The 18,662-nt window shown below is 37.5% G+C and overlaps 2 protein-coding genes across 8 annotated transcripts in view; both read right to left on the bottom strand.

Moving 5' to 3' along the window:
- The window catches only part of ctnnd2b (catenin (cadherin-associated protein), delta 2b), an 82,533-nt gene extending 74,072 nt beyond the window's left edge, over window positions 1-8,461 (bottom strand). For 5 of the 6 annotated variants that reach the window (XR_014206741.1, XM_082172789.1, XM_082172791.1 and 2 more), the window contains exon 1: window positions 8,000-8,460. The gene's annotated coding sequence lies outside the window, so the exon portion shown is untranslated. Of the gene's footprint in view, window positions 1-7,999 lie in introns of all 6 variants that reach the window. The other variant, XM_082172787.1, reaches the window with a different exon arrangement.
- Window positions 8,462-16,171: 7,710 nt separating this feature from the next.
- LOC309500956 (putative G-protein coupled receptor 141) lies at window positions 16,172-18,357 on the bottom strand. 2 transcript variants are annotated; one of them, XM_082172802.1, is made up of 4 exons: window positions 18,002-18,357; window positions 17,615-17,747; window positions 17,468-17,503; window positions 16,172-17,318 (listed from the first exon to the last, which is right to left on the bottom strand). In XM_082172802.1, coding segments are annotated over exons 3-4 (903 nt in total). In that variant the 5' UTR covers window positions 17,469-17,503; window positions 17,615-17,747; window positions 18,002-18,357; the 3' UTR covers window positions 16,172-16,416. The 2 variants fall into 2 exon arrangements, with proteins under 2 accessions (XP_082028928.1, XP_082028929.1); XM_082172803.1 differs by having other exon boundaries at window positions 16,172-17,321; window positions 18,002-18,354.
- Window positions 18,358-18,662: the final 305 nt, after the last annotated feature.

The raw sequence follows: 18,662 nt of genomic DNA on the forward strand, positions 1-18,662 counted from the left end.
AAAAGGCACATATTGTGTTTACAGTCACACCCACATTCACACGCTTTTACAAACCCAGCAGTATTTGCAGTGTAAAATCAGGCTTGATTAGTTGCTAGAATTAATGAGACAAAGAAAACAAGGGCGGTTCATTAAGAACTAGCATTTGGAAGATACATATTTATGTGAAATCTCATGCGAAATCATTCAAATAAAATTTGAATTATTACAAAGTATTTTAGTTATATAACTTATATGCCGGAGGATGGGAAAACAAATATTTTACAGCTTCATTAATCACACAGACATTAATCAGTCCTGTGTATTCTGACTGCAGACATATTTGTTTATTTATTGTCTCGACACACGACTGACAAGGTTGGGAATGAAACAGCAATAAAATTCTGAGCACACTGCAAGATTAAAATGTTCAATAAGGTCTTAAAGGAAACTAATCTCTTTTTCTGTGAGGCTGGCACACTGGGAGATGACGTTATGCTCTCCTGCACAAAGCACCGAAATGAGACTGGAGATAATGTGTCTTTTATATTGCAATAGGTATATTTAATTAACCGTGTCTTTGCTGTAAACATTTTTAGTGGACTAGAAGTGTATGATACATGTATGATGCGCATTCATTTAAATTTAAATAAGAGTGACCACTACAAAAACTTGGTTATGCCATCACTATATCACTGCACATTCTAGAGCTAATTAACTATCGGCAAAAGTCTTGGTGGAGAATTGTATAGTTTTTCCACGAACTGTCTCCTTGCCTAAAATGTCAACGATACATTGAGAAGCAGCGCAAATGTGAGGCAATTAAAATGCTCCTCAGATCATGTTCTCAAAGGACAGCTGAGCGTGACATCGATGATAAAGAGTAATTATGTGAGACTTGCTGTGATCAAACAGGCCCCACTGCTTATTAGGGCTTGTTCTCCTCTATAGTCTCTGGTGATGATGTTTGGGTGCATTTCATTTTTTTTCAATGGCCACCTCTTCCACTCTTTCCCCAGCATATTAAAAGTAAAGCCTGTGTGCATTAAGAACTATAATTGAAACAATTATCCCTTTGGTGTCCGTTTACTGACTTCTTCAGTCTCTAGTTGGAAAAAAAACAGAAAAAAGCTCTCTGCTTAGTTCTTTTCTAACTCACTGATAAAAAAATGTTTGATAACTTTTCAAATATGTCTGCAACCTTCAACTTCCATGAAGGAAACTACTTGATGATTTGTGACATGCCAGGGAACTGACATATATTTGTAATTCTGCTGTACGCCTGCCTGGAAAATGCATCATGGGATATCAGTATAAGGCATGGATTTTTCAAGCGTGGCACGAGGACATTGCTGCCGTGCCTGTGTAGCTCTGGGTGGAAGCGGTTGGCTCAGTAAGAGCCCTGACCTAGTATGGGATTAATGACTTTGCTGCTGGAGAGAGTTGACATTGCTGAAAGCTGTGTTTACTAGTGTTATCTATGTACAAGTGGTAACAGTGGAAATGTAATACACCCACTGAGGTCTCCAAGACAAAGCAGTGTGTTATTCCTTAAGGATGAAGAAAATGAATCTAATGGAGACCTGAACTTGCAAATGTTCACTGTGTCATGTCAGCCCATTTGCTGTGTTTGTTTATGAAAAGCTAATTTAAGACCACATTCTGCATTTGTTCACCGACATGCTGGGACCCTCTATAATTGGCTGCTGAATGATGTCTAAGAGAACCCCTACTGGTCAAACAATAGCAGGACCCAAACCTCTCACTAATACAAAAATGTTCAAATCATCTTACTTGGAGATGTCAAAATCAAAAGCAAAAACCAAATATTTTCATTCTAACCAGTGATAAAGCTTGTCATCACAGGTCTGTGACAACTACAACATCTTAATTATGCATTCTGAAAAAAAGAAGGTTATAAGATCAAATACAAAATATTTGTGGATAAGAAGTAATATTAAGTCTTTTTAAAGCTGCAGTCGGCAAGTCTGGCAGATTGAAGGAACTTCAAATTTTGAATGTTTACAACTCACATGCCCCTGCCCCACTACCACCGAGCACCCTCCCATCGAGTTCGTGCTCATCTCTTCAGCATCGAAGCATCATTTTCTTTTCCTTGGTTGTTTTGGACCTCCTAGCTCTGGTTGTTAACCGAGGAATTGGAAGCTTGTTAGTAGATTTTTCTCTCCGCCATCACACTTCGTACAATCCAACACACCTGCGAACTTCAGGCGTGTGCTTGTGATATTGTAACATGCGCGAGAGGGGAGGGGGGATCTGTGGCGTGTGCACGAACTGTGATTGACAGTCAGATATCACACAGCCCTGCGCTGATTGGACCAGAAGAACCGGGAGCGGTGGATTTTTGCAAAACAAATAACAGGCTCCAGGTGGAGGTAGAAGCGCGGGATTTTTTCTAAAACCGGCTGATTTATGTTGTTCTGTCGGAGCATAGTGTCGGTTTCAGAGAATATGATCAAAAAAATCTTGCCGACTGAAGCTTTAATAATAAGAAAAGTAATTATAGCAAAATTAAACTAGAACCCAGATCCTGAATGGTCTAGGTTTTGTTAAATGGTTTTGTTAAATGGTTAACATAAGTTCAAGATATTTTTCACTTTTATTCTACGAAACAAAATAGATCAATAACAAAGGCAAACAATTTCCATGTTTAACTAAATTATTATCATTTACTATGGAAAGGTCTCTCTCTAAAACATCTGAAGCATAAAAATTGGCTCATGAATTATTGAAAAATAATGCACACCAGGTGTAACTCCGCTTATTATTTTTCAATAACGGCCAGTTGCCTAGTATTCTGTGCATAATGAATGGTTGGCTGTACATGGAGGCCTAACAAATAAATGAATAATTGAATTGAAGTTTAAATTATATTATTTTATTATATACTGTAACAATAAAGGTTGCCAGTGGTCAGTAGTCCAGTTGAATGGTCACTATGCAAAAGCATGAAGTATTCCATCTAATAATAATAATATACCATAGTATAATGGCATATCGCATAAAGAACACTTTTTGCAAAAGCAAGTTCATAACACAATGGCTAGTTGACTGTCAAGTTATCTTATACCACTAACCTCTAAAAATATATACTAAATGATCATTCAGATAAATTGATATTGCATAAATAATCTCACAATTCTTATTTAGCAAATCCAAGATATCTCAAATGATTCCAGTTAAAAAGTAAAAAGCAAAGTATTCCGGTTTAAGTTGGGAATGGGAACTTTAAACTATCCTTAAAACAAAACAATAATGACATCTGCAAAAACAACACTAACCTTCCTTTTGAATTTATTTTGGTTGGCAAATCTAAAAATAGGTACCCAGGGCCCTGCTGTCTCTCATATTTCATATTTCATGTGTCAGTGGATTCCTTAATCATAAGTGCAAATGCTCAGTGAGCACAGCTTGTCTCTCCTCACTCCAGGTCTGCATAATCCAGGCAGTCAGGTAAGAATGTTTTTCTGCCCTCCTATCAAGTCTTTTCTGGAGCATTGACAGTGGGAACATAAGCAAGGCAGCTCCCCGGTGCATTGGCACTGTGCATATAAGAAGATGTTTCTATGGTGCGCTGGCTAAATGAAGTTGGGTAAAGATCGCTCACTCAAGCACTTGAGGAAGGCAATGCTGGGAAATGAAGCCCCACAATAACAGTAAGACAACTTAATGTACACAGGAATTTAAAAGGGGGGGGCTATTCGATTTCAAAATCATATCTACAGTAAAGGATTTTGTATGGTCATAATTGCAAAATAAACAAAAACATGACTACAAACTGAATAAATTTGTGGGTATGAAATAATGATTTGAATCGAAACTAGATTGTATGTATGTATGAGTGTGTGTTTGTGTATGTATGTATATATATGAAATGTGTATATGTGTTAACTGTGATGATCGAAATGTTGTTGTTGTAATGTAATTTTTTATCTAGCTGACTAGCTGATTGCACAGACTTTCAGCTAATGGGATCCTTAAAGGTATAGCGGAGGATCTTTCCAAATTTTAGATAAGACCCGCCCTCTCCACTTTTTGAAAAGTTTGATTGATTCACCAGAATGATTGACAATTAGGAGGACCAATAGTTTAGACTACCCACCAGGAAGTAAAACATCCTCCGCTATACCTTTAAAAATAAACAAATAAACAAATTTGAGTGGAAATTATAATCTTACCTGTATATTATCTTAAAGCTTCCACTAGAGAAAAAAATTGTCTATTACAATGTACAAAACAATAGACCTCGCCACAAGACGGGCAATGTTATATTAATATCATTTCAATAGTGAATCCTCTGAGGTTATTTTCACTAAATAACCAAGACGCAAGATGTCGTTGTATAATACAAGACGTAAAAATAGTAGAGTTTGTTTAACAATCAAGAATTTCAAAGAGCTGTGTAATAAATATTTTTAATCAGCTACTGTAAATTATCACAGTGCGATTCCCAATACAGTACAGTAATACATTTGTTGTGTTATGAAGGAAAATGTGCTAGTCTGCAATGATTTCACAGTAAAATTCTGAATACAGTATTTAGTAATAAGAAATTTCTGCTAAATCTCATAAAATCCAGTGATACTGACTGCCCTATTTTACAGTGGATTTATCACTTTAAAAAATTATTTTCATGATTTGTTATTACAAATTTATCTTTTGTCAAATCAACTTATATAATTAATGAGGTTCAGATAACATAATATTTTGAGTTTCTATCTTATCAATTTCCCTCATTCTATTAACTTACATTTTTTATTTCAATTAACTCAACGAGGTAACTTATTTTTTTAAGTAATTTTTTTTTACAGTGAGATATTAATCTTCAAAAATGACAGGCAAATAATCTAATAATATGCATGTACACATCATTTATACTCACAAACTCTTAACTAATCTGCTCTCTTGCTAGGGGTGTAACAAGATATCGCGTCACAATATATCGCAATACAAAACTGCAACAATATGTATTGTGGATAGTGACAATATGTATTGTGTATAGTTCAAAATAAAATAAAAAATTAAAGTTTTCAGAGTTTTAGTGTCAGTACTACATTAAACCACTATATATAATGTTGAATATAAAGTATAATAATGGGGCAATATTTGTGGCTCCTGATAATGCCAAATGTTACCAGTAAAAAGTGGCCTACATTATTTTAAATATACTGTATCTAGTCAGTGAAAGAGTGAAAGCATATTTGTCTAAAATAATTCTGTATTTTCAGCTTCAGAATCATGACTATTTTTATTCTGGAGTCACCATTGTCCTGTGCATTAGGTTACCAGCACCAAGTCAAAACCTATTCATTTCCACAATGTAAAATCAAATTTAGCATTTTAATTAACAGTACATTTTTTGTTAACCTTTTACCATGTCTTGGAGTATCGCAATAATATTGTATCGTGAGTTAAGTATTGTGATATGTATCGAATCGTGACATGAGGGTATCGTTACACCCCTATCTCTTGCACATCCTTTGAGTTTAACTTCTATAATATTGGCATATCTAGCTACTAATTAAGTGTACACCTCAAGCCTCAAAACGAGTCATCAAAAATTCATAAAATGTCAAGTCTTCTTAGGGAAAAATGAAAATATAAAATAAATGTATGACTCTGCACTCTCATATCCTCCTGTATGACAGCTTTATAACTACATATCAGCCAGTGAGTGTCGGCTCAGATGACAACAATGGCAAGCGTCTGTGTCATCAACAGCTTTATCTCTGGGGTCATTATCAGAAGAGGAGACTGAGTCAGTCCATACCAAGTGGCTGGAGTCAAGTCTGATATTTATCAATAGGTCTATTACTTTCACCTGAGCAGAACACTGAATGCTTAATGAGCATGATATAGTCTTCCTCCATTCCCCTATGACAAAACGGTTTAAAAAATAAGGTTGATAAACATTGTTTCCTCAAAAAAGGTTTAAAAATGTTAGCATTTATAACAACATTTGTGGCAAAGAAAACAAGAATACAAAAACTGCAAAGGTTACTGCAACTTCAAAATAAATCTAAAGAAACTGCAATAAACCTGTTAGATCATAGAGTATATGAATATGAAATGAGGCATATAAAAACTACCTCATAGAACAGAAAAATGCTAAAAACCTAAAAGTAATGGTTTTGAGATAATGACAAAAGATAACAAATTGTTGTTAAATTGCCTATTATAAGCACCACTGCACTCAATGTGCTGAAAGTGCACCATTTGAGTAATTAATAATTAATACCAGCACTTTGCTTTTGCACATTTTGATGTCTTCGCACCAAGTTTAAGCTATAGATTACCTGACCATTATCCTGAAATTGCAGGGTCATTGATGGGCAAAGTCAGGTCTGTATCGAACATTTGAACGAAACACATAACTGCAAACATTATAAATGATGATGGGTGTTTTGAATGTATATTGCACTAATTTGCTTGCTTTCAGCTGCTCGTCTGTTTCTCCTGTGAGATACCTCAGTGAGGTCTTCAAGAGTACGTGATCTGTTACAAAATGCACACAGCTCCTGCATTCTAAATCATATGCAGCCATATAGCAAGCAGGTTAATACTAGTATGCATACAATATTTCACAGTCATGCACTGTTGCTCCCTGAGAGCACACTCTTATGCATCAGTACATTAAAATGGTGAATACCAGGGCCAGGGTGCTGAAACCTTTCTGCACAGAAAAAATTTTTTCCATGTGCAATGTATAATTTATGATCAACCTGAGAATGTCCGATCCTTTGAACGATCAATATTGTCTCTTTCAATATCTCTCCATTTCTCTCTCTCTCTCTCTCTCTCTCTCTCTCTCTCTCTCTCTCTCTCTCTCTCTCTATTGCATTATATCTCTCAGAAAAGTACTTGTGTGAATTATGGCATCAGTAAATCAAACCCTTGCAACTGCACTTTGCCACTAGTACTTATTGTTGCTGCAAAAAAGAAAGCTGCAAATAAAAAGTTACAGTAAACCTGGGGATTCCCGGAATTCTGCAGAATTCCCAGTGTGAAACATACCAGTATTTTTACAGTAAAGTTCTTGCAACCACAGCAGCCAGGTTTTTATAGTGAATTTGACACACCAAGAATAAATCAAGAATAAAATTCATCAGTGTCATAACTCTATCCATTAACAACTGCTTATACATATTGAGCACCAACAACCAACTGATAACAAACAATGTGCCATGTGTGGGAAAAGATAGCACATTATTCAAAATTCAATAAATAAACACATGAGGGCCTAAAAGCTACTATGAGCTGAATTATTGTTTATTCTCTTCCAAGACGGCCTCACCTTAGTAAGTGCAGAGAAAGGCGGCCAGTCTAGCCACATACAGCCCTCCCATTTCCACATCAGCACACCTAAACTAATAGGCTTTATTCATATTTCATACTCAAAATCTATTTAAACAATGTTTTATAAAGGATTTGCCAATATTAGCCGGTCAAAAATGCTAATTTTCAGCAGTAATGCTAGAAAAAACGAGGCTACACGAGCTGGTAAATCAAGAAATTCAAAATGAATGGACACAAATGAAAACGGTTCTTCACAAGCAAAAGGCACTGACAGTTGGGTTTTTATAACGATTTGAGAGAACATGCTGTAAAACTACACAAAGAAGCAGCGGTCATATCCGTGGACTAGTGTAATCTTATAAATACATCATTGAAATTTAGGTCAATAGGGAAGTAATAGGTTTTCTGTGCTCTCGCCCCCCCTCCCCATCCGTCTTGGATGGAGAATGATGCTCTAATGGATTCCATTTTCAGTTCCCAGCCTGCGCTCATAGCGCTGTGAATACGAGAATTAAATGCGATAAAAAAAAACGCTAAACACAAACTCGGCGACATCCACAAGCAAATAAACACACATAACATGCGCTGTTAATACGCGTACCGAGGGTTTCGCAACTGTTTCGAGCTTTTTCTTGGCAGATATCGTGGTTGTAGGTGGGGAATGTGACAACTGGAAATGCAACTGGAATGACATTGCGCTTACCGTGTAATATCCAGAGGAACAACGCTCTTCTCGCTTCCCCTCCCCGATTAATGCCGACAATTCACAGCGAGCGACACACGGAAATCATTCCCAACGAATGGCATTGAAAGCAGAAGAGATGCTGGTGTGCCGAGGAAAGGATAGCATCCGCTAGGTATCCAAGGAAAATCGTGTGGATAGAAGGAGACCGGAAAACTGCGGTGGGTAGCCACAGACACAGCAGCAGCAGCGCCTGCTCTCTCTCTCTCTCTCTCTCTCTCTCTCTCTCTCTCTCTCTCTCTCTCTCCCTCCCTGTCTCTCTCCTCCTCCTCTTCCCTGCTGGACCATCCCCATACAAGCACCTTGCTGCAGTGATGACGACGCGTCCCACAGCGACATCTCGCGGTCACGTGTGGAATTGCACATCTATGCTCCCGTTTGAACGCCAAACAGAGCGTCAGAACAGGTTAGGCTACGTGCAATTTCAAAGTTGACAATTATGGCTTTATATAATCGGCAAAATTTCTTTATACGATTCATTCAAGTCTTTGAACGCTTATACAAAAACTGAAAAAATCCTGAAAAATATCCAACCAAAAGGAATACTGATATAAAAAAGTAGCCTAGCCTATATTTAGGCAGATATGAGTCTAGAAAACTAGCAAATCCAGTTATTAGTTCTTCTTCAAAAAATATGATTGTTTCATGTAAATAAACCCTGGTTTGCAGGCGGACTGAGGAAAAAAACGTGTTCCATTATTCCTGAAAGCTGTCAGCCAATCAGATTAGAGCTTGCCAGACTGAGAAGTGCTTTTCAGTTTTGTGTGCAATATCCTTCAGACTGTTATTTCAGAGAATATGGGCAGTTGGTGGACATGCCGTGTGCAGCTAATGTCCACACATTTGTTTTTTAAGAGACTTTTTTAAGAATGTTTTGTTAGTTGTAAACTAACATATTTGTAATAACATGAATCATGATTGGATTATGATTTGTCTTTTCAGGCATGAGGAGTTAATGGAGGTAATGGGCAATCAGATAAAGGACATTTTCGCCTTTGTATGCCCAGACCAAAATATCAGCATGATGTCATGTGAGAGGCACCACTGTATGAAAAGACTGTTAATCCCATTTCTGCCTGCCATCAGCCAAAGCAACACACAGAGAGACAGCGTGTCTGGACGGGGTACTTCCGCTCTGGAGCAGTGGACACAGGCATGCATTCACTCCAGTGGCATTGAGTGGAAGAGGATGAAAAGGCACAGACTTAGTTCCTTTATCAATTAGCTCCAATTCCATTACAATTTTTCATTTGAAGATGAATGTTCTGTTTGGATACACAGTCAGAATCCTAGTCATATTCATAATCCAATCTAGCATGTAGGCTTACTTCAAAATGGCAAAAAAAAAAAATATTCTGGGACCGCCAGACAACAGATACTTCTGCAGTAATGAATTACACTGAAAATTTCAGCAATAATAATCTTTTTTTTTTTTCAATAATAATCTGAAATATCCACTACTCCGAATTTAAAGAGGGTAAACTACAGTAAATCTAAACTTTACAAGTATTTCAAAGTTCAAACTACAGCAAAACCAGCAACAATAAAGCTATCATTTTATTTATAGAGAAGCAATTAAATGACACAAAATAATATGGATCTACATTAGACGTACAGTATTAAGCTAGAATAAATAAAGTTTTTTTTAAAAGCTAGAACCACACGAAAGAGCTTTAGGCTATTGCCAAGTGTGCTTGCATATACACAGGGAATTTACTTTGGTATTGAAGCTTACACAACACAAATATAAATATAACAAGACATATAATGACATTTAAGTTTAAAAAAAAAAAGTATAAAGACAGAGATAGGTTCAGTCAGAATAAACATTACAGACAATGAACATACATTATTGTGAAGTAATATGAATTAATACGACTTTTTATAAGGATACTGCACAGAAAAGTGGGGTATCGCACTTGGCAGGCGTTTAACTGTTCAAGAGGGAAATAGCCAGTGGGAAGAAACTGTTCCTGTGCCTAGATGTTCTAGTGGTGCCTTTAATCTGAGGCGCCGTCCAGACTGCAACAGTTCAAATAGGTTGTGGCCGGTGTGAGTGGAGTCTGTGATGATTTTACCTGCCCTTTTCCTCACTCTGGAAGAGTACATGTTCTGGAGGGTGGACAGGGGGGCACCAATTTTCCTCTCTACAGTCCGGATAAGTTCCTCATCAGTCTCCTGATGTCCGATTTGGTGGCTGAACCAACCAGACAGTAATAGATGAACACAGGACAGACTCAGTGACCGATGAGTAAAACTGTGTCAGCAGCTTCAGCTGGCGAACAAAGTACAACCTCTGCTGGGCCTTTTTTTTTTTAACAATATGATTGTCCCACTTCAGGTCCTGAGAGATGGTGATACCCTGGAACCTGAGTGGGGGAGTGCTGGGGTATTCCTCCTGAAGTCCACTATCATCTCCACTGTTTTGAGCGTGTTCAGCTCCAGGTTGTTATGACTACACCAGACACCCAGCTGCTCAACCTCTTGTCTGTATGCAGACTCGTCACCATCCTGGATGAGGCAGATGACTGTGGTGTTGTCTGCAATAGGACTGAGTTGAAAACATTGTGACAAACAGTAGGCCTACAGTATGTCATACTTAAAGGGGTCATATAATGGTACATGCACTTTTACAAGTTGATTGCACTGAAATGTCTGTTGGCAGTGCCTGTACACAACCATCCTATCATGATTAAAATACATCCAGTGGTTTTGTTTTAATCTCCTTATATGTTTGACCATCTATGAAATCAAGCCGTTCGATATTGTGACGTCATAAGATCGTACGCCCCTCCCGCGATTGTGATTGACAGCCGTGCTTCAACACAAGACCCGCCCTGAGCAAGCTGTGACAGCCTCGTCATAGTAGTCCGCCATTGTTGATATGCTGGAGTAGAATGGCGTCTACACGATTGTGGTGTTCTGTTCTTAGATGTAATAAGGAACACAGCAGTCATTTGGATGTTCCTAAATCTGAGCCGTTATAGATGCAGTGGCTGAGTTTTGTTTTTGAAGCGATATGCCCAAAGGATTGACGCGGGGATTCCCTCACGGGGATTCCCCACGATCTCCATGCTTTCATGTTTACGCAAATCATTTCACACCAGACAGCTTTACAAACGAGAAAAAACGGATCGGTACCAACGTGTTACTGCTGAACCTCCAGAAGATGTGAGTGTAATGTTTTATTAACCTTTATATTAGTATTTATATTAATCTTTGCGAAATTTGCAAACCTTGCTGCAGGCACACTCAGGGTACATTACAGCATGTTTTCTATGTACGACGTTCTCATTTAAATTCATAATCCCACGTTTATAATGAACAACGCGTGGTTATTGTGTTACAAACGGTGTACGCACAGAACAGAGGGGCGGGGTGAGCAAAGCTCATTATCATTTAAAGACACATGCACTGAAACGGCGTGCTGAAAACAGAGCTGTTTTTGACCAGGTAAAATTAGTGTTTTCTTACAATACTAATGAGAATTTTTAATTAAAGTATATTACAAACTTTTAATTTAGACCCTAAAGAATCATATTAGCTTGTACAAAAATGGCATTATATGACCCCTTTAAATAAATTTCCCATCGTTTATTGATACAAGTAGATTTTTTACTACACATTTTAAGGCATTTCAGTTAGGGGCGTTAATAAGTGTGCAGTGAAATGTGACACGATTAGCCTAGTTATACCTACTGCATCTTTCACTATTTTAGGGAAAAATTGGGGCCATCAGAGACGTCAAATAGATTTGACGTCTCTGTCACTTCATTTATCATACTCTGTCTTTACCAAGTTCTCTTTAACTTGCATGCATGTGTGTTTGCTTTAGTTAAAGAGAACTTGGTAAAGACAGAGTATGATAAATCCCACATTAAGTGCACACAGCCTACATTTTAGTCCAGATCAGTAAGCTATTTTAAGAAAAATGTATATTTAGATATGAATTAGATAGTTAGATCATCTCATTTATAAGAAACTCAAACCAGAAAGGAGTAAACAGAGTCTTTCCAGAAGAGGCCATCTCACGCAGGATAAAGACAGACAACAAAAGAAAAGTCAAAAGAAAATTAATTTTGAAAGTGAGTAGAGAAGACTAGGGGCAGCTAAACTTACACGTGGTTACTTAGCTAAGTTTAAGCCAGACAGAACATCAACCTGACCGTCCAGAACTTTTTGTCTCTCTAAATAAATTATAGGCCATCCATTGATATATAGAAATTAATTGATATCTACCTAGCTCTATCAAGCTAATCGTTTATAAATAATAAATGTTGCATCATTGCATTTTTTTTACAGTCTATGTTGCTAAAAAAAAAAAAAATATTTTTCTGTTTCCAGGGTCACAGCCAGATCTCAGGACCGTTATTTCAGTTACAAGTCAAGTCAAGTCACATTTATTTATATAGCGCTTTTTACAATACAGATTGTTTCAAAGCAGCTTTACAGAGATAACAGGAAAATAATGCAAAAAAATTATTTCCAGAAGAAAACAGCATCACAGTCCAGCTTAAGTAAGTTCTACCAGACTCGGGAGAATTGATGCTGTAACAATATACATTTATTTAGAAGCTCAGCAAGCAATCGGGTTCTTTGGCGTAGGCCCCGTTTGTAACTCGCATTCAGATTTATTAAGTGAAGTTACTCTGGAGTAAACCGTGATGTCATCGTCCAGCTCAGTTCAGTTCTTGTATAATAGTGTCAATGCAGGCAGATCAATATTATTGTTGAATATTAAATTAAATGTTACATTTAATGTCCCCAACTAAGCAAGCCAAGACAATGGAAACAAAGGTGGAAAAAGACGACAGTGGCAAGGAACCAACACTCCATCAGGTGGCAGAATGGAGAAAAAAACCTTGGGAGAACCCAGGCTCAGTTGGGGGGGCCAGTTCTCCTATGGCCAATGAACGAACAGTGTATGATTATGATTCAGGCAGCATTATAGGTCAGAAGTCAGATTGGTTTGGAACAATCAGAATATTATCCAGTTCCATCTTAAGATCAGAGTTATCACACCGGGATGGAGACGGGTTGGTTGAGGATCAGTGTCGATGGCTGTCGTGTCGATGAGGCCTTCGATGAGAGTCTAGTTGACACAATCTCTGCTGACACTTCAGGGATGCGTTGTGGTCGTGTCCAGGTGCAGGTCCTCCATCTGGTCTGGATACGGCCCGGATACGGCTGACTACATCATGCGTTGTGGTCGTGTCTAGGCGCATGCCTCCATCTGGTCTGGATACGGCCTGGAGATGATTATAGTAAACCTTGGAATAAGCAGAAAGACTAACATTAGCGTAGATGTCATTCTTCTTATGATGTAATAAGTACATCGGGTGTTATAAGAAGTGTTCCCGGTTCCTGCTGACCTAATTTATGCAGCCTAATAATCATTTAACTGATTTGAATAATAGGAAGATACAATTTTCTATGTGTATGCCAGGTTAAAGAGATGTGTTTTTAGTCATTTAAACTGACAGGTGTGTCTGCTTCCCAGACAATGTTAGGAAGACTGTTCCAGAGTTTAGGTGCTAAATAGGAAAAGGATCTACTGCCAGCAGTCGATTTTGATATTCTAGGTATTATCAACTGGCCAGAGTTTTGAGATTGCAATAGACGTGAAGGACTATAATGCGTTAAGAGCTTGCTCAAGTACTGGGGAGCTAAAGTATGTTGTAAGTAATCAGCAATATTTTAAAATGTATACGATGTACAGGGAGCCAGTGCAGTGTTGACAGAACTGCTAATATGGTCATACTTCCTGGTTCTAGTAAGAACTCTAGCTGCTGTATTTTGGACCAGCTGTAGTTTGTTTATTTTGCATGCAGGGCAACCACCCATAAGACAATAATCAATAATCATACAATAATCTAGCCTTGAGGTCATGAACGCATGAACTAACTGTTCCGCATTTTTCATTGAAAGCATTTATCGTAATTTAGATATATTTTTAAGATGGAAGAATGCGGTTTTACAGATGCTAGAAATGTGGCTTTCAAATGAAAGATTGGTATCAAAGAGCACACCCAGGTTCCTAACCGACGACGAAGACTTGACAAAGCAGCCATCAATTGTTAGACAGTATTCTAGGTTAGTACGTGCAGAGATTTTTGCACGTACGGAAGCTCAAAAAAACCTCTGTTTTTTCAGAATTAAGTAATAGGAAATTACTAGTCATACAAATTTTTATATCAGCTATCCATTCCGCTAATTTCTTGAATTGGCAAGTTTCGTCGGGGCACGAAGAGATATAGAGCTGAATATCATCAGCATAACAGTGAAAACTAATCCCATGCTTCTTAATTATATCTCCCAAGGGTAGCATGTACAGAGTGAACAGCAACGGTCCTAGTACTGAGCCTTGTGGTACTCCATACTGAACTTGTGATCGATTAGACATTTCCTCATTTACTGCTACAAACTGATAACGAGCAGATCATTTTCTGCATGCCTTTAAAAAATCACTACAGCAATACAGGCGAGTTTCGGTGATGGTTTGTTTTACATTAATTTGTGTTATGTTGCAAGCTTTTTTTATGAGAAGACAAAAAAAAAATGTCGTTGACCACTAGCCACCAGAGTGCCAAGAGAGACCATATCTGCTGTGTGTTTTGCAGTTTATATCAGGTGCTGCTGATCGGTCCCACCTGATAATGTTTGATGGTATGACAGTATATATATAATTAGACATATTTACTGGAATTGGCTTCTGGGTTCGCCAAGTGTTCAGTGCAAGAATGTCATTTTTAGTCGCCACCAACTATGGGTGTCAGGACAGTGTGTGTCATATATTTGTTTTTTCAAAAAGTATGGGTTACTAAGTTTATAATTAGTAGGCCTAAATAATAAGTAGCCTACTTGTCTGTCAGAAACAATCATAGCCAATAGGAAGGGAATCTTTTTGTTCACCATAAAAGGAACACATTTCAAGTAAGAGGAGGAAGAAGTGTTTAATATCCTAACATACAGTCAGGGATCATCACCACTCAATCACAAAGATCGCTATCACCTGAGTATTAATCCCCCACACCTACTTCATCTTCTCATCATAACAGACACATTTAAGCACACACCTCACTCTGGCACTTTGTCTGATCTCGTTCATGAGTAAGGACTCACCTAACTGTCTGCACTTACCTCCTATGAAGTGTATGCCACGTCCATTCATCTCCCATCCTGTTTCTCCAAGTCTCCATCGTCTTCCTGGTCTCTATCGTCTTTTTCCTCATCCAGTCTCTAGTAGATCTACTCACCTCTCTTCCAGCATCGGTGTGTGTGCTTCTGCCATCTACCTCCTTGTCATCCATGATCTCCTCAACCATCTGCAACGGAAAGAACTGTCAGTATCTCCATTTACCACTTCTCAAAGACATTCTCATTTATCTGCACTCACTAGTGTTTCTCACCTCTATAAATCTTGTTGTGAGTCTCTATTCTGTTACACATAAATGGTTACTTTTGACATGAAGCAGTTCTGAAAAGTAGTTATCTACGAAGTTTTAAAAAGTCGATTGAGGATGTAGTTAGAACACTCATGCTAGTTTTTGATCGACCTCTAAAGGGTCCTATAACACAAAAGGATTTCTTCCTTTGTAGAAATGATTATGAACATCGCAGTTGTTGAACTCTATCAACCCTGGGTCTGGCTATTCCCAACACACATAGCCTACCGTCAGTGTCATGCGCTGTATTGCTTTGACTTATTTAATGGTATTATTTTATTTACAAAGATTCAACACAAAGTGCACATCTAACAGGCAAAAAGCTCCAGAGTGTGCTCAACCACAAACATTTTTTTTAGAAAAGGAAATACAATTTGGCACACCACAGCTCCAAACATAGAAAACCACATGTGACGTTTCGAGCCAAATGGGTCAAAGTCATTGTCTAATACAGAGCCATTGGGCTCGAAACGTCACCTGTGGTGAGAACAGGAAATAGGCCTAATTATTTTGCTATGTCTGAAGCTGTGGCGTGCCAACTTTTCCTTTATTTATTTTATTATTTGAAATGGCTGTCTTTTATAACACGTTAAAGCCATGGCCTCCACAAAACAGTGATGGATCTGTTGTAAACTTTATGGTTAGCACATTATACTATTATGAGGAACTCACACCCAAACCTTATCACTCTATTTAACAGTTTTATTCCAGATTCAGTTCTCCACAAGTACAAAAAAAAAATCTATATAAAACTAAACACACATGCATGTTGCTTCATGCGATACATATACAGTATATAGTTTATTTTCCAAACATTCTGTGATGCAAGACAATTTTATAAGGCACAAAAGCATCAAAAACAAATAAAAGAAAATGGAAATAAATTCACTATATCAATAACAATATAGAAACTAAATAAAGTAAACATAGTTGTTATAAACTGCAAAACCATCCACTTGAATTTATACGTTTGCATATATCCCTACCAGCAAAAACAATCATATCTAAGCAGCTGAAAGCAGTGATAGCAAGAAAAATTTCATTTATATGAATAATTTCTTCAGTATTGCCATATTCACTGACATAATATACTCTGAATCCTTGATAGGGCACAAAACAAAAAAACATAATGGACAGGAATACAATGTTTTTCAATTGTGCCCAGAACTCTTGACGTTGACACATGGCCTTTCCAAATGTCTTTCTCACGTCCAGCAGAAAGTAAACTTGGAAAAGTGCCAGCACACTCCAACCCATTATCACTACAATGCAAATAACATAGTTTAACGTCTTCACAGCCGGCTCCTGGAGAGCCTTTCCGAAATTAAAGCACTGAGTGGAATCATTCTGCGAGATTCCATATTTAGCCATAGTTGCTGGGAACATAGAGCCAAATATGACCAACCAGACGACAGCACTTGCAATCGTGGCATGAAGGATGCGGTGAAACTCTAGCCTGTGCTGTTGATCACATTGCTCCACATAACGCACAATAAGAAGAAAGACATAAAAGATGAATGCAAGATACATGTGAGCATGGACCATAAGACTGACAATTTTGCAGAAATACATGCCCAGAATCCAGGTTTCATTAAAAGCATAATAGTAAATGCGAAACGGCACCGTGAGAAGGAAAATGGAGTGCACTGCTATTAAGTTTATCACAGACACTTTGGTGAAAGAGAGACGTCTTTGGGACTGTAGCATACAGGACATTAGTAAAACATTAAGAGTCCCAGAAAGAAAGATGAATGAGTATAAGACCAGAAGAGTGATTCTGAAGTCCTCCGGCAGGCCAGTGTGGTTTGTGGTGTTGTTTATGATCATGCCTGACACTGCTGAAAAAGAGACATTTTTGGATTTACTTGCTCTCAAAAATGTATTAATTCAATGCTAAACATTTTTTTTTTTTAAAGAGTCTAAGAAAAGAATCTTAGTAAATGTATTATTATGAGATTTAGGGTGAAATATAACATAAACTCACTTTTTTCAACTCTTTTCCTGGTAAAACGTTTTTGCCCTGAAAGATAGATATATGCATCACATTTCTTTTTATCAATGTTTATTTATTTTTTTCCTCTACAATTTTTAAATACATGTTGGTACATCCAATAGCCTGTTCATTACATACCTGTCAAGGTGAAAAAGGACTTGAAGATCTGTCCTTCTATGGTGTTTTAAATTAGCTGAACTTGACAGTTCTTTCACACACCGTAATATTAGCAGAAGTTTCAAAACACTTCCCTTGTAAATCTTCTAAACACCTTTCAATTTTAAAGGAAGAACAAAAAAGAGAGAAAAAGATGAAAAAGTTAAAATCAAATTTTAGTCAAGGTAGCCAGCCTGTACCTTTTCTTTTTTTAAACATGTTTTAACATGTTTTTAGTTTTTTAACGAAATAACGTATAACTTCGTATAACTTGAGAATTATTCTGCAAAATTATACTGAAATAACTATTTTGAATAATTCCACTGATAAAGATTTTGGCACATCAAAAAAATGGTTGCAGATACTTACCCATTTACCCTAGTATCAATCATATACTGAATATCAATAGTACTTCAGCAGACAGCAGACAGACAGTTTGATGTAACAGAAGCAGTTCATCCATTCACTGTAGGTGTCAAGAGAGCTGAAGATGAAGTGATGTCCACTTGTCAGTTCATGTGTAAATCTTCTGTCAGTGTCAAACAGCCAGCCTCCAGAGCCTTCAGGAAACACCCTTTGACCGTTATTTGCCACAGTAGAGGTTAACGATTTACAAATCTCGACAGCACATATGAGGAAGCTAGCGAGTTTCTCTACATTGCAATGTTTTCTTTCTCAATCTGGCCTTCCTGCTCTCTGTTTCTCTCTACCTTTCAATAATGCACTCATCTAGTAACCAGAACATTTTTAAAAATGATGTTTTGTTAACAAAGTTCGGGAGGATAGATAGATAGATAGATAGATAGATAGATAGATAGATACATTTACATTTATTCATTTAGCTGACGCTTTTATCCAAAGCGACTTACAATTGCTATATATGTCAGAGGTCGCACGCCTCTGGAGCAACTAGGGGTTAAGTGTCTTGTTCAGGGACACATTGGTGTCTCACAGTGGATTCGAACCCAGGTCTCTCACACCAAAGGCATGTGTCTTATCCATTGCGTGTTTATATTTGTTCTTTCTGCAT

The sequence above is a fragment of the Leuciscus leuciscus genome (assembly GCF_965113295.1).
Source record: "Leuciscus leuciscus genome assembly, chromosome: 6".
Taxonomy (NCBI): Eukaryota; Metazoa; Chordata; class Actinopteri; order Cypriniformes; family Leuciscidae; genus Leuciscus; species Leuciscus leuciscus.